The sequence below is a fragment of the Hemicordylus capensis genome, chromosome 2 (assembly GCF_027244095.1).
Source record: "Hemicordylus capensis ecotype Gifberg chromosome 2, rHemCap1.1.pri, whole genome shotgun sequence".
NCBI lineage: Eukaryota > Metazoa > Chordata > Lepidosauria > Squamata > Cordylidae > Hemicordylus > Hemicordylus capensis.
In genome coordinates, this window is record NC_069658.1 from 98,573,615 (window position 1) to 98,589,832 (window position 16,218).

Sequence of the window (16,218 nt, forward strand, 5' to 3'; positions counted from 1 at the left end):
AGTTCACTCTTGAGGGGAGGGGAGGGGAGGGGAGGGCTGATCATCACAGGGGCCTTTTCTGCTACTGATAGGAGTAGCAGGGGAAAGGCAAAAGGCCCAAGCAAAGGAGGAACCAGTGCTTTACTGACTCTCAGACTGAGACAGCCCTACTAAGCTATTCTAAATAGGCTGTACTAGCAGCTCTTTGCTTACAGGTGCTGGACAATCTCATTGCTGTCTTGTTCTTCTTCATATGCTATAATCAAGTGGCATAAGTCAGGATGTAAGTCCATCTGTTGTCTCTGAATCTTGAATATAGGCAGTGGTCAGCTTTTCCTTGCGTGAAGCCCTCCTTAAGTAGCAGTTTGTTTCAGTTTCTCATTCCATGTTCTGGCTGCTTGCTTTAAGCCGTAGATGTTCTTTTGTCATTTGCATACTAGCCCCTTCTTTCCAGGTACCTCAAAATCTGGTGGCTGTTGCATGTAGATGTCTTTCTCAATTTCCCCATGAAAGAAGGCAGTCTTTACATCCAAGTGTTCAACTTGCATCTTTTTGGCTGCTGCTACGCTGAGCATTGTTCTAATTGAAGTGTGTTTCACAACTGGTGCAAAAGTCTCATCATAGTCCTGACCATAGTTTTGGGAGTATTCTTTGGCTACTAGTCTGGCTTTGTAGCACTATACATCCCCTTCTGCATCCTGCTTGACTCTCAAGACCCACTTGCAACCACAGTGTTTCTTCCAGCGGGTAGTTCCAAAAGTATCCAAGTTTCATTTTTGTACAGGGAATCAATTTCTTCTAATACTGCTTTTCTCCATTTCTCAGCTTCATCAGCTGGCCTCTTTTCTATATCTCGCCATGTGGTGGATTCTTGTATCTCTCCTCCTTTGATCATGAGTGAGAGCCTTTTGGGTGGAACCCCTTTGTTGGGCCTCTGTGAGCACCTCAGCCCCTTCTGAATCTGGCATAGATTCTTTGAGTTCACTGTCTGGCTCTAGCTTCATGAGGGTCCACTCACATGGTTCTTCTTTCACCTGGATCTCTAGCACAAGTTCTGGTACATCACCTCTAGCTGGCCCTTGTCTCTCATCAAAATACACTACATTGTGAATTCTGACCTCTCCACTTACAGGATCAAATATTCTGTATCCCTTTTGGCCACGCACATATCCAACCAATACTCCCAGTTCACATCTGCAATTGAGTTTGGTTATCTTGGGCTTTGGGACGTATGCATAAACCTTTGGTCCAAATACTCTGATATGGTTTAGAGAGGGTTTGCGCCCATGTCATGTTTCAAATGGTGTCTTGTCTATTGCTTTGGTTGGCAATCTGTTTTGCAAGTAATTTGTAGTCATCACTGCTTCTCTGTAGAATTTATTTGCCAAGCCAGCATCATGTGACATGCATCTGGTCATTTCTAGTAGAGAGTGATTTTTCCTCTCCAACACACTGTCCAGTTCTGATATGAATGCGGGGGTAGGTTCATGTCAAATCCCATATTACTCTTTATATAGAGAGTATATATATAAATATAAAATATTTATATTTTATATAAATATTATATAGATATTGATAGATATATCACCCCTCCAAAAATAGCTCAGGGTGGTTTACAACAAATAAAAACAATTAAAATCAATTAACAGTTAAAATCAAAACTTTAAACAATTAAAATCATTTAAACATTAAAAATATTAACATTAAAATAATTTAATACCAACATTAAAAATTTAAACCATAAATCTAATTAAAAGCTTGGGTGAATAAATGCATCTTCAGTGCCTTTTTAAAAATTGCCAGAGATGGGGAAGCTCTTATTTCAACAGGGAGTGCATTCCAAAGTCCAGGGGCAGCAACGGAGAAGACCCATGCCTGAGTAGCCGCCAAATGAGTTGGTGGCAACTGCAGGCGAACATCTCTAGCTGATCTCAACAGACAGTGGGGCTCAGGGTGAAGACGTTCTCTTAAATACCCAGGGCCTAAGCTGTAGGAATCTTTTCATGTCATTTGACATGTATTCACCTCCATTGTCTGACCTTAATCTCTGAGGCTTTCTTCCAAATTTGTTATTGATCAGTGCAACAAACTCTTTAAATTTTTCAAACACTTGACTCTTCTCTCTCAGAGGATATACATAAGTAAATCTTGAAAAATCATGAATAGATGTAAGTATGTAGTGGTCCACCCATACTGTGTTCAAGTGGACCACAGACATCAGAATGTATAAGTTCCAGAGGATGTTGTGACTCCCTCTGTGTCTGTCCAGAAAAGCTGGGTCTCACCCCTTTATTAAGTAAGCAACATTGACATTTTGTGGCAGCTTCTTTGCATGATTCCACTTTAAATTCCTTAATTAGTCTATTTTTCTCAAGCTCATTTATCACATTTATTTGCCTATGCACTAGTCTTTTATGCCATACGGTAGAACAATTCTGGTGTTTGCACGAGCCTGCGAGGCTTGCCTGTTCAGTTACACAGTCCAATTGGAAAAGCCCATCTTCATGCATATAGGCTGTCCTAATCATCATCTTTGGTGATGTAGCAAATTTTGTCCTCAAAAGTCACTTTGCAACCTTTATTGACTCCATGTCCCACAGAGATTAAATTGCTCTCCATATCAGGGACTAAGAGAGCAATCTGGATCAAAATCCTCTTGATCTGTCCAACAGACTGCTTGCAGTGCAGCTCAACGGTTCCTTTCCTCACCTAAAAAATCGTATTCCCATTCCCAACAAAAACAGGAACATTGTAATTTTGTTCTAAATGAAAAAATAGTTCAGGGGAATTCAGAATATTTTGGTTAGCGCCTGAATCAATAATAAAATCATTCCTTTCATTCCTGCTTGCTACATTGTAAGTCCTGATCTTTTGACGCTCTCTCTCTCTCTCTCTCTCCTGTTCTTCAAAACCAGCTTGTTGTTTGCTTCTCTGTCTGTGAGAAAAGCTTGCTCTCTTTCCCGTTGTATTCACAGACTGTGATTCATCTCTGTAGCTATGGTAACCAGGTTTTCCTCCTGTAAAATTATTTCTGCATTTCCTGCCTTTAGGCTCTGGGCAATTAGCATGTGAATGCCCTGCTTTGTTACAGTTAAAGCAATGCCTTTGTTTGCTGAAAAAGGCTGTGGTACTCTCCCCTTAAGTGGTGCAGTGGGGAAATGCTTGACTAACAAGCAGAAGGTTGCTGGTTCGAATCCCCACTGGTACTATATCAGGCAGCAGCGATATAGGAAGATGCTGAAAGGCATCAGCTCATACTGCATGGGAGGAGGCAATGGTAAACTCCTCCTCTATTCTACCAAAGAGAGCCACAGGGATCTGTTGGTGCCAGGTGTTGAAATCGACTTGACAGCATACTTTACCTTTACTGTCCCTATGCTTTGTCCCTATGCTTTCTGTTTCTCCTTGTTTAAGGCTGAAATCTTGCAATTACAGATCCTCTTTCAAGTTTATCATGTGAAAATCCCAATGCCATCTTCATATGGTTATAACTCTGTGGCAAAGATCTCAGAATCAAGCCAATTAACACTTGATCATCCAAAGTAGATCCATGTTGTTTAAGTCATCTGTGAGTGCCCTGCATTCCACTTACATGATTGAAAGATCCCCTCCTTCCAGCTGCATTTTGCAAATCCTTTAAATTAAAAGGACAGCAGAGTTGGGGGAGACACTGCCATATGGTGTTTTGAGCTTTTTTCAACACTCTGAGGCAATTTTAGTCTGTTTGAAATGCATTAGTAAGTCATCACTTACTGAGCCTTTTTTTGAAGGGTGGCATATAAATCAAATAAGTAAGTAAGTAAATAAATAAATAAATTTAGGAGAATCAAGCCATATGCTCTGTCATTCTGTGAATTCCACTCATTTTGGGCAGCCACTCCATCTGTTGGTCGTGGTTCTGTGAGAGCTCCATTAAGTCCTTTTGCCATCAGGAGGGCTTCCATTTTCATAACCCATTGATCGTAATTCCTTCCATTCATTTGGAGAGGGCAGTGCTGCTCACCTCTGGATCCATGCTGTCTTACTAACTCACTCAGCAGCACTGCTGCAGACTCTTGGGCTGCTGGGCCCATAACCCTGTTGGGGTTTGTGATTATTTAGCAAAGCACCAAGGAAGCTACCACTCCAGTTACAGAGTGCAGAGTTTAGTCCTTGCAGCTATTTAAGTAACACACATGCGGATCACTGTAGAGTCTAAACCAAATTGATTTATTGGTGAAGTGCATTTGAGACGGGAAAGACCTTTTCTATCTATCAGCTACATAATGAAGAGGGAGGGAGGGAGTGATGTTTCCATCTTCTGTCTAGGAGGAAAGGAAGAGGACTGACTCTCTACAGGAAATACCTGAGGAGTCAAAACAGGGGTCATAGAACAGAGGCAATCTGGGACAGGTAAGGAGACCCTCATTAGCTACATCTGCTCCCAATGCCCCTAGTGGTCATTAGGATAGTTGGTGCAAAAGGTTGATGCACTGGGACTCCATCTCCAACATGTATTGGATCAGATTAGATTGTAGGTGTTAAGGCCCTTTCCTGGCATTATGTAGCATTATCTCTGTCTTCAAAAGTGGACCTTAAGCCTTGGAGAGGGTGGCAGTTATCACACACATTGAGGTCAGACACATCGATTATCACACACATTGGTGCTCTTAAAAATAAGTATGAAAAAGTGTTGTGTTATATGGAACCAGTACAGAAAACAAACATCTGTTTTTGTTGTTGGCCTGGGGCAACTCAGGTGTCATGATGTTGTTTCCGTCCCCAAAGCATTATGGGAAGGCTGCTAGGATGGAAGGCGGAGAAACTGCCTTCCAGGCTGTAAAAAGGCAGCAGCATTTTCATAGCAGAAAAAAGGAGATACCACTGAACTGTCACCTGGTAAGGCCACTAAAACATCAGCTCAAGTTGACAGTGCACTGTGCACCCCTCCCAGTGCACTGGCAAACTGATGTATTCAATTGGAACTGGATCGGATCCAACTCTGATATTTTGAGAAATGCATAGTCCTAATAAAGAGTATAGTTACCACAAGGAAAGATCTGCCGCAACTGACAGTTTTTTAAAAATTGCATTGAGAATCTGTGCTCATGTTTTATTGTATTACAGTCAAGGTAAGAGCAGTAAAAATATGGAGTTTTATATTACATTCCACAGCAATTGACATTCCACACCTTTATTGTTTGGGTTTAAAAAAAAACCTACAAAAAACTTCTGAGTCAAATAACCTGATGTAAATGAATGATTCAGCCTCCATTAAACACTTCCTCATTGAACAAATTCTTTGGAGATGCTGTAATGCCACCCTGGCTTTTTATCTTTCACTCCATGCTTCTTCTTCTTCTGCTGCTTGGCTGTTGTGAATATTTGTACCTGAAGGTTGCCAGCACTGTTTGGCCTTTTCAGCCTGCCTCCCTCACAGAAGCCAAACTCCTTCCAACAGATTGTCTGTCTTAATTCTTATTGTCAGATCTCCTATTGTACTCGCAGCCACTCTTATGCTGACTTCACTGAAGTACTACAAAGGGGGAAAGGGCAGAGATCTGGCATGTTTCTACAACTGAATACTACGTAGTGTTCTAAAATTTGCCTGTATTCACACAACAGCAGCTGCTGCCTGGGGCAGCAGGAAGTGTAGCTGGGCTTGGGCGGGGGGGTTGTAGGGATGTGCATGGAACCAGGTGGGGGAAGTTCAGGGTGGGGGAGGGTGCACTTACCCCTCCCTTTGCTCCCCCACCCCCGCTGGCACTCCATGATCAAAGGCTCCTTTGGGATGGCAGCATACTTCCCTGATGCCTCATCTCCTCTTTGCCCGGAAGTACCAGGCACACATGCGCCTGGAGTGTGCATGCGCACATCGTGCTCATGCGTGCCCACATCAGGCAGGCACAACGTGTGCATGCCCAGCGTGCACCGGCGCACCAGGTACTTCCTAGTACTTCAAGGCAAAGAGGAGACAAGGTGGCACGGAGGTATGCTGCCGCCCTGAAGGAACCTTTGATAATAGAGCGCCAGTGGGGGGAAAGCAGAGGAAGGGGTAAGTGCACCCTCCCCCAAAGTCAGCCCGCCCCCCACCTTTGAACCAGCCGAACCATTTGGACTGGTTCCAAAAGGGTTTGTGCACATCCCTAGCAGGTTGGCAGGCACAGGTGAGGGGGCAGCTGGGATGCCATACCTCGGCAGCAAGTAAGTGTCAAAAATTACTTGCTGAATAGGAACCAGTTCCTATTCAGGGAGTTGTGATGGTATTGACCCAGGCCTTGTGGTAAGCATTGCAGCCATTCTTGAGTGGGCACTGATGACCATGATGCCCAGCTTGTGCCTGTGGCATATTGTCTTCCAGTGTGTGCATCAGAACGAGCTTCCGAGCCCTAGAGTCTAAACTGAGGCAGGGCAGGGGCAGAGCTGCCTGCTATCTTGACATGGTACAGTCACAGCAGCGGCCCCTGCAACTTGACTGGTGTGCTGATGCAGCTCCTTCTATTCATTCCAAAAGAGTTTTCTCTAGGCAGTTGATAGCATTAAGCACTTCTCATGTCTCTGAGCAATGAGAAGTTCAAGGGGGAATGTTACAAGGTTTTGTTTCCTTTTGATGAGGAAGAGCACTAGAGATTTAGAGCCTCTTCTGGGGTGGGGGAGGGAGGGAGGACGGGAGCTGGCAGTGACTCCCTTCGGTGGCTCTCCCTGGCAGGGTAAACAAAAATTGTGTGCAGTGCTTTGTGCGGCGCAATAATCATTAACTGGTGTTTGTGTTTTTGTATGTGAGTTTGTGTAAGAGAGAGTGTTATGTGTGCACACTGCCTCAATGATGCCAGCCAGGGAAAAACTCTTTCCACTCACTAATTATAAAAATTAGAGGGAACACTATTCCCCGCAGCCTGCTCTGGAGCCCTTGTCACCGGTCGTGAGAAAGGGCTCGGAGTCTGTGCTATGAGTGTAGCAAGGTTGAAGGTAGGCCCTGGGTCAAGAAGTGAAGATGGACCCCCTGCCACCATTTTCTCTCCTCCCCAGATGTCTTTGCTGAAGAAGAACGATCTAGAAACGATCTAGAAACGAACTGGGAAAGGTGCAGAAGAGGGCAACCAAGATGATCAGGGGCCTAGAGCACCTTTCTTATGAGGCAAGACTACAACACCTGGGGCTTTTTAGTTTAGAAAAAAAGACGACTGTGGGGAGACATGATAGAGGTCTATAAAATCATGCACGGTTGGGAGAAAGTGGAGAGAGAAAAATTCTTTTCCCTTTCACACAACACTAGAACCAGGGGTCACTCCATGAAATTGATTGCCAGGAGGTCTAGGACCAACAAACGGAAGTACTTTTTCACACAACGCGTGATCCACTTGTGGAACTCTCTGTCACAGGACGTGGTGACAGCCAACAACCTGGATGGCTTTAAGAGGGGTTTGGATAACTTCATGGAGGAGAGGTGCATCAATGGCTACTAGTCAGAGGGCTGTGGGCCACTTCCGGTCTCAAAGGCAGGATGGCTCTGAGAACCAGTTGCAGGGGAGTTATGGCAGGAGAGAAGGCATGCCCTCTACTCCTGCCTGTGGCTTCCAGCAGCATCTGGTGGGCCACTGTGCGAAACAGGATGCTGGACTAGATGGGCCTTGAGCCTGATCCAGCAGGGCTGTTCTTATGTTAGACATGCAAAAACAAAACATTCGCAGCATGCCCTTCATCTCGCTCTTATGCAGATAATATTACACTCTCCTATGAGGAACCAGCAGCTTGGCAATGACTCAGGGAGGTGGAAGGAAAGAGCAAAGAGTGTCCTGTTTCCCAGCCAGTGGGTCCCCCTCCCTCATGGGCCCTGGGGCATTTGACCCTCTTGTTCCATTGTAGCTATGCCACTGATCTGTGCATCGCATTATACTTCACCTTCAGCCATTCAGAGCCTTCTGTCTCTCTGTCTTTTCAAATTCTGAACTGCAAAACTGGCTCTGAACTGCCCCTTCCTCATTCTGCAGGAAGCTACTATTGGTTCCAACCCATTAGGAAAATATTCTTAACCATTAAAGACCATTAAGGTTATTTTGTTAAAGTCCCTTGCCACTCATTCACAGTGATCAAGATAGCCTCAAATCCCTAAATAGTTTTTTTTTCCCCAGACAGCTGAAAAACTGATAGTGGTATTATTGGCGCATGGTGTGAGCATTATTGCATCTGTTCAGGAGCTCTGTAGGATTTTATAGTGAAGGCCCTTCAGCATTTTTTTAAAAAATAAGCAATAGAGTTTAGGGACTTGTTCTGCTGTTGCCAGGCCATTTTAACACAGTGTATTTATTTATTTTACTAATGTTCTATTTTCTTTCCAACAGACTGAAGATACTTCATTTATATGGTTGCCGATTCATGCCTGATTTAAAGTCCATTAAAAAAATCAATAAAACTGTTGAAGTGTTTCATGACTTCTCCGTACCAGCTGCTAAACTGTCATCTGAATGAGGAACTCCACCAAAATAAAACATGGCTGCAGCGAAGAGATGCTAGATCAGTTTGTCTGGTACATATATATATAGTTTTATTAAGTAGGTACATACAAATTTGTCTTTGGCAAGATATAGGAACCTATGTTTGCTGAACCTTAACTTAGCTATTTATGGCCAAACTAGATGAGACAAGACGTGCATCTAGTTTTCACGAACTTTTTTTAAGCAGCTGTGGAGACTGCTTGATATGAATTAGGACTGCAGCACTGGAGGGTATATGTTTTTCTTCCAAGGGGAAATAACAGCTTGATGGTGCATGATGGTGGATTCTGTTAGGAAAACTGCTTGGGCAGGGAAAGGTTTATCCCACTTCCACACCACACTCCTGATCTGATCAGTCCCCCTCCCCACAGCTATATTTTTTTAAAAAGTTTAAGAAGACAGAAAGGCAATGAAGCATTTATTCCAGCATTTAAACTAATTTTAAAAGCATTTAAACTAATTTTAAAATGTGTTTAAGCTGCTTTGCATTGTGTTTTCTTTGTACTTTTTGGTCTGTTATGATTTAATGTGTTATGTGTTTTTATTGTATGTTTTAATCCTCTGTTGTGAGCCGCCCAGAGAACAATTTGTTATGGGGTGGCTAACAAATAAAGTTTATTATTAATTCTCCTCCTCCTCCTCCTCCTCCTCTCTATTTAAGCTCTTCATTGCCATATTCAACATCTGTAGAATGGGGAGGGAAAATACCTTCCTAGGTTGCAAGAGAGACAGTTTAGCATAATCTGAAAATAGGTACAATAAAGTTGTTAAACATCACTTGAAGTATTCTCTTTACTTTGTAATAATATAACATGAATCAAATCAAGATGAAATATGAAGCTGTATCGGCAAAAATGCAGTTATATTGGGCTGATTGCTATATTTTTTTTTCCTGTGGTCAAGACACAAGTCTTTGCATTGTGAAAAAACAGTAAGGCTGTGATACCCAACTGGCAGACTGCTTCTGAGTCTCATTGATTTATTTCAGTGGGAGAGAAGCATGCACCCACTGAAATCTAAAGTAGCAATCTGATAGTGGGGTCATGCTTAAAAATTTCAAAGGAAAAAAACCTAGAATATTTGTCATATGGCCTCAGCTTTTTAACATATACACATCACAAAAGAGGTGAGCATCCTAAGTGTGTTCACCCCCATTTCTGTCATCAGTAGGCTGGGGTGCCCCAACCTCTTGATCTCAGAAATAAGGGTGAACATGTTTAGGGCGCTCACCTCTTCAACTGAATGACCTAAGCATGAAGAGCTGGGTGGAAGGATGGTTAGCAGTGCTGGGGGTGAGATTTCCAGACCTGTTTGGCGCTCTCTATTCACATTCACCCACTCTACTTCTGAATGTCTGAACAGTTGGTGCCATATCTGCCCATATACAATTATATTGTTATTTTTGAAAGCCTTCTGTAGTCAGTGCCATAATTTTAGGTTCTACAGTCGGTTGCATCCTCAAACTGGGATTTTCTTTTATTTTGAAATAAAGTAAGAAAACAGTAATTTGTTGATTATCTCAAGGACTGCTCCATTTGATATCAAACTACCTAATTTACTTTGTTACTGAATCTAAATAGTGCACAATGTACACTTAGAAGGAGCTAAACTCTAAATGTTAAAAATGTTTTAACGTTTAAATTGAAGCTGCATTCAAATTGATATGTCTCTCCTTCGGGGGGAAAAACCAGTAAGTGCGTAAGACATTTCAGAACAAAGCCCTATTTTGCTATTTTCTGCTGGGAGCTCTGCCTTCAACGCCCACTCTTCTGGCTCATAAAAATAAATCATCTTTTGTTGGATGGTTTTTGTGCCAGTTGCTTGAATAACATGGGTGGCACCTGTGGCTGTCACAGAGGTGCCAACCCTGCATTGGTAGAAATTGGCTGCCCGAACAATACAGCTGGTGTTATCCATTTTGTGGGCTACCTACCTCCTCTGTGACAGCACTAAATGACGCCATATTTGATCTTCAGAATGGAGCCAAAGGCTTTGAAATCATGGCTGGGTCAAGATATATAAGCTCCTGTTTGGGGTTGGAACGTACTGCTCATGTCAGTGTAACATTTCACAATGCAGCATTATGCCAGCCTTGCAGTAACGTCAATGACGGTGCCCTCCATGGAGAACCTTGACTGATCGTCAAGCTACTAGGCACATCTCTTGAAATCTCTCAAGTTCCAATCTGAACCTTAGATTCCACTTTGAAGAGCATATGCAGCTGATTCCTGGGCTTCAGCTAACTGGCCTGACTTAGACTCAGTCTATAAGATGCATCAAAATGAAGTGGTGGTAGAGTTCTGAGGTAGTAGCACACATTGTACCACTTCACACTGCAGGTGGGAGGGACCATCTTTGGGGAAAAAAATTGCAAGCAACTCCCCTTACCCCTAGCATATAGTGAAAGGGGATTCTAGCCTAGCCCTTTGCTTGCTTAGGTTTTCTAGCTGTAGGGAGTTTCTTTTTAAACTTATGAGCATTTGGGATTTTGATGCTCTTGCATTTTAAAAATGTAAGACATTTAAAAATGTGGTCCCTACCCTACAGTCTGATCCATTCTGTCACCTCATTCTCTTACATGCATAGACTTATTCCAAAGCACCCTCTGCCCTGAGCATCAAAGCCATCTCAGCTCATGAAGGCAAGCTAAGCTCCTCCCTGGGCATGCTTATCTATCTCTTTGCAACTCCAGCCTTCTCAAACTGTCTTGGAATGCTCATATTCTCACCTGAATTTCTGGTCTATAGTATGAGGTGACAAAACACTAAGGTGATAACAGGGATTGCATCACTGCAGTCCATGGGATCACATTTTTGAATTCTCTCCTGTGTTGACAATTCCATGATAGAAAACCAGTTCAGCTGGGAAAGGGTTGGGCTAGAAACCTTATCCCTGATGTGATAGTTCTTGATTTGTGGAGAAGAGGAAGATTTTTCCCTCAGGGAGGCAGTCAAACATGGTAACCTTCCCCTGTAATTTGAAATGGTGCAGCTCATTCCACCATCTTATTCCCACCTCATTCTGCTGCATATGTAGATCAGGCCTCAATCGGCTCATGATGATCAGGATTTCAGTGAAATGGAACAGCAAACAGAACTTTGTTTTCTGTATGCATCTTTAAGTAACCATATGAAAATGCCAATGTTAAAAAAATGTATTTAACATCAAGGGCATACCAGGTTGGAGCGGGTCTTGGGACAAAAAAGTGAGGATGGCCCCCTGGCCCCCACCAGTGTTCCCTCTAACAGAGATTCCCAGATGTTGTGGACTGCAACTCCCATAATCCCCAAGCAAAAGCCATTGCGGCTGGGGATTCTGGGAGTTGCAGTCAACAACATCTGGGAATCGCTGTTAGAGGGAACACTGCTCGCCACATTCTTTCTCCCCAAAGGTAGGAGGTGAGTAAAGAGCAAGCTGTTGCTCAGCTGGAGAGTCCCCTCTTGATCAAGAATCCAGGGATATTTGTTCCCCCTTGTCCCGTTATAGCTATGCTCCTATTTAAACCATGCCTTAGCCCCGGTTCTTGGTGTGACAAGGGCTGAATATGCTGTTGCTGTTATGGTCAGGGCACACAGATGATCCACACAATCTGTGTTCTACCCGGGTTTGGGAGCTGTATGTGGAAGCAAGGTAGAAAGAAAGCCTGGGTAGGTGTGATTCTGTGGAAACAAGGTAGGAGGGAAACCTCAGTAGCTTTTCCTCCTACCTTGCTTCCACACAATCACACCTACACAGGCCTTCCTCCTACCTTGCTTCCACATACAGCTCCCAAACCTGGGTAGAACACAGTTTTTGATGGTGTGGATTACCTCACTGCCTTGTCTTGAGCACAGATAAACTGATCCTGAGCTGAAATGACCATATGGCTCTTTGCCTCATCTATGGGATAGGGATGTGTATGAAAGTGGTGGGGGCCAGTTTGAAGGTGGGGTGAGGTAACTTTAAGGGCAGGGGAGGGTGCACTTACTCTCCCTGCCAGGTTTCCCCCACCGACTCTCGCTTAGAAACCAGCCCAGTGGGGCAGCAGCGTACCTCCTTGCTATCCCATCCTCTCCTCGGACTGGAAGTAGCCCGTGCATGTTACACTAATGCATAGGTCGCACGGTGCGCACACGCTGACGTACGCACACCAACGTGCGCAGGCACATGGGCTACTTCCAGTCTGAGGAGAGCATGGGGTGGCAGGGAGGTACGCTGCTGCCCTCTGGACTGGTTTTTAAGTGAACGCCGGCGGGGGAAACGCGGGGGGTAAGCGCACCCCCCCACCTTTCGAACCACCTGGTGTTCAGACTTGTTTGGAGGCCCGTAAAAGGGCCTCGGAACAGGTTCGTGCTCATCCCTACTGTAGGATTGGGATCCTTAAGCTAATAGGGTTGCCAGCCCTCCAGGACTGGCCTGGAGTCTTCATCAGTGGGCATCAATCTCCAGGAGACTCTTACTAAAAGCAAGCCTGCATACTTTAATGGCTTGGTTTTGTGAAAAACACTGGAAACAACCATTGTGGGGGGGAAGTCTCCAGGAATAATTTCAGTTAGAGTTGGCAACCCTAGCCTTATTCTCACCAAAGCAGCAATCATCAGCATTATGCTTGTCGGCAGGTTTTTAACTGCACTTTTGCCCATTTCTATAAGCAAAAACTAATGTTTATCTATTGTAAAGCTCAAAATTTACCAAAATTACAGCATGTAGCATTATTGCAAAAACAATAACCAATTGTGATAACACTTTAATCTAGGATTACATCCCAGTGTCCACATTTCAATAGAATATATTCCTCAGTTCAGTTTAGATGGTGAATGATACAGGAATCATATTTGAACTTGTTTATTGCTGGATTCATATGTGCGTGTAGTGAGTTTTTATTGTTTCAGCGTCCGAATCGCATAGTGGATAGATGCTGAATTTGTACCTGAAAAGTGTGGATTCAAATTTCACTCAGATATGGTAGCACAGATTAACTTTCATAGAATCAGCCTCAGTTCTCTTCCTGAATGTACAATGAGAATCAACAAATTGTTATAAGAAATTCTAAGCATTAGCACAGATTTTAAATGGATGTAGCATCAAGGTATTACAATCTTAACACTGCAAATGTGCGCTCTCTCTCTCTCTCTCTCTCTCTCTCTCTCTCTCTCTCTCTCTCTCTCACACACACACACACACACACACACACACACACACACACACACAGACTGTATTTTGTAAAAGAAAACAGATAGTTCCATTATGGTAATGTGGATCTTATGCTTGCAGGCGGTACTATCTAACATTTGTCAAAGATTGATTAGAGCAGGATTATGTTCAGAAACCTGTTTTGCAAGAGAGCATTTTCTGCAGTTACTATTAGTGAATCTCAGTCTCACAAAACCAGTGTTACAACTATTGTACTTCCTTTTCTGGATTCCCTGAAGTACTTGAGTACACTATTCCGCAAGCTAAAAGGTCAGCCTGTTCAATTTTTAGACGTCACCCACTTTACTAGAGCTTTTTAAACATCAAAATTTCAAAACATTTTAAACAGTAATAATAGTCAGCAAAATAGCTCCTTGAATTAAATGAAGTCTTTCTGTATAAATGTCCTTTCAGAGTTTGCCTAAATGTAGACCATAAGCAACATGAGCCCCTGGTGGCGCAGTGGTAAAACTGCTGCCCTGTAACCAGAAGTTTGCAAGTTCGATCCTGACCAGGGGCTCAAGGTTGACTCAGCCTTCCATCCTTCCGAGGTCGGTAAAATGAGTACCCAGAATGTTGGGGGGCAATATGCTAAATCATTGTAAACCGCTTAGAGAGCTTCCAGCTATAGAGCAGTATATAAATGTAAGTGCTATTGCTATTGCTAATGTATAGTGTAGTGCTGCAGCTCACATAAAGTTCCCAAGTTCTGTTCCTGTCATATCTGCTTAAAGGATTTCAGGCCACAGCACCTCAGGAAGAGAACTCTGTCTGAAATTTTTTACAGCTGTTGCCAGTTATGGGCTGGATGAACTAACAGTCTGACTCAAAGTCATTTCTTGAACATTTCAAGAGTCACTTAAAAGTGAATGCACAATTTAGCCTATAGGCTTTCCCCACACCCTTTAAGTGCTAACCATAGGGAAGACAAAAGCCAGATTTGTGTCAACTGTGAAAACTTCCAAAGTGGTTTAAATACTTGGATACTGAAACTTACATAACAACTAATGAGGGTTTAGAAACATTTTGGTCAACTGTATTTAACCCTCTTCTGGGTACAGTATTGGGGTAGATTTCTATCCCCAGCTACATAAATGTGTGTAAACAAGCAAACCACTGCACTCCTGGTTATGCCCTTGTTGTTATGCCCTCTTACCTGCACAAGTATGGCCTCTGACCAGTTATGATATATATGTGATTAATTAAAAAAAAATATGACACAGGGTAGGAAACCATCCCAAAATGGACTCCCTTTGGGGAGTTGGGATGTGCACAAACCTGTTCGGAGGCCCTTTTACGGTTCGGACACCAGCGGATCGAGGGGTTCGAAGGCGGGGGCTGGACAACTTTAAGGGAAGGGGAGGGTGCATTTATCCCTCCCTCTGCTCCCCCCCCCGCTGGTGTATCTCCCTGCTGCCCCATCTGCTCTTTGGATGTGCACAAGCTACTAAGTAAACTGTTTTGCTTTATTTTAACAAAGATTAAATACTGAAATGGGTAGTAGAGGGACGGCATCTCCAAGCACTGGTTGATAAGATCTGCAATCCTTTTGTGTGTGTGTGTGTGGGGGGTGGTATTAGAGAGTAACCCCCACTGAATTATGTAGGGATTACTCTCAAACACACACACACGGCCTAGGTCTGAGGGCTATAGACCATCTCTGGCCACAGGGGCAAGATGCCTTTTATTCTTATGACTTACTTTTGAGTAAGCATAAAAACTTCACACCTAAGAGCTGCATTTGCTCACATTCGTCTCTGGTGTTCCCACCATTTATTTTCCTTCTGTCAACATTTAGACTGTAAGATTCTTGGGGCAAGGACCTCTTTTTTGCTTGTCACCATGTACAAGGAAGTACCATCATACAAATAATCTTAACGAATCCTCTGTGCCTGTCCACTAATCTCAAAAAGGTAATCCCAGATTTTGCTTGACCACAAAAACACAAATCATGACATGAAACCGTGTGCTTCATGCAATATAGATTTCCTAATGTGACTCAAACATATTTTCTCTAGGTTACCAACCCTTTCAACGGAAAACGATCTTTTTCTCCCAGCAAAAGATAAGAAGAACATTGGAAAGACTCTCTAGCTAGGCAACAGAAATATCTTTAGCTCTTCCAGTGCAGCCTTACACTCTCAAAACTAAGCCACGCTGTCTTCAACAGAAATGACTTTCAAATTCCAGCTAAGCGCCCACACAACTACAGCAGCAGGTAAGCGAGCGACATAACATTCGCTGTTTGCGCCAGTGAAGGGATTTTTCATGGATGACTTTACAGGAAGCACTAGACAAGTAGCTATGTTTGTCCAAGATAAACAAAAAGAGTTATGATTTCCAGAGAAACCTCTTTTACTCTTGGGAAGAAGCTGTCTGGGAAAGAAAGTCACACCTGTTTATAAGTGTCCTGGACTGGGATCCTTAAAAGTAAGGATCCTTAAAACCTTATAACGGGTTGTAAACGGATTTGTTCGCAACAAACCTAAATTCGACGGCGTGGAAATAATTTACACTCCTGAGCCCTCTTTTGCCACTTTCGGACCCAGAGCTATTGAGCTGACTGCAAAGAAACATGCGCGCCGTGGGGCGG

The 16,218-nt window shown here is 43.4% G+C and overlaps 1 protein-coding gene across 4 annotated transcripts in view; it reads left to right on the top strand.

Moving 5' to 3' along the window:
- The window catches only part of LOC128347663 (uncharacterized), a 95,351-nt gene extending 86,121 nt beyond the window's left edge, over positions 1-9,230 (top strand). For 2 of the 4 annotated variants that reach the window (XR_008317648.1, XR_008317649.1), the window contains one exon: positions 8,301-8,436. Coding sequence is in view for 2 of the 4 variants with exons in the window: in XM_053302595.1 (XP_053158570.1) it covers positions 8,301-8,427 (127 nt within the window). In the remaining 2 variants the exon portion in view is untranslated. Of the gene's footprint in view, positions 1-8,300 lie in introns of all 4 variants that reach the window. The other 2 variants (XM_053302595.1, XM_053302596.1) reach the window with 1 other exon arrangement.
- Positions 9,231-16,218: the final 6,988 nt, after the last annotated feature.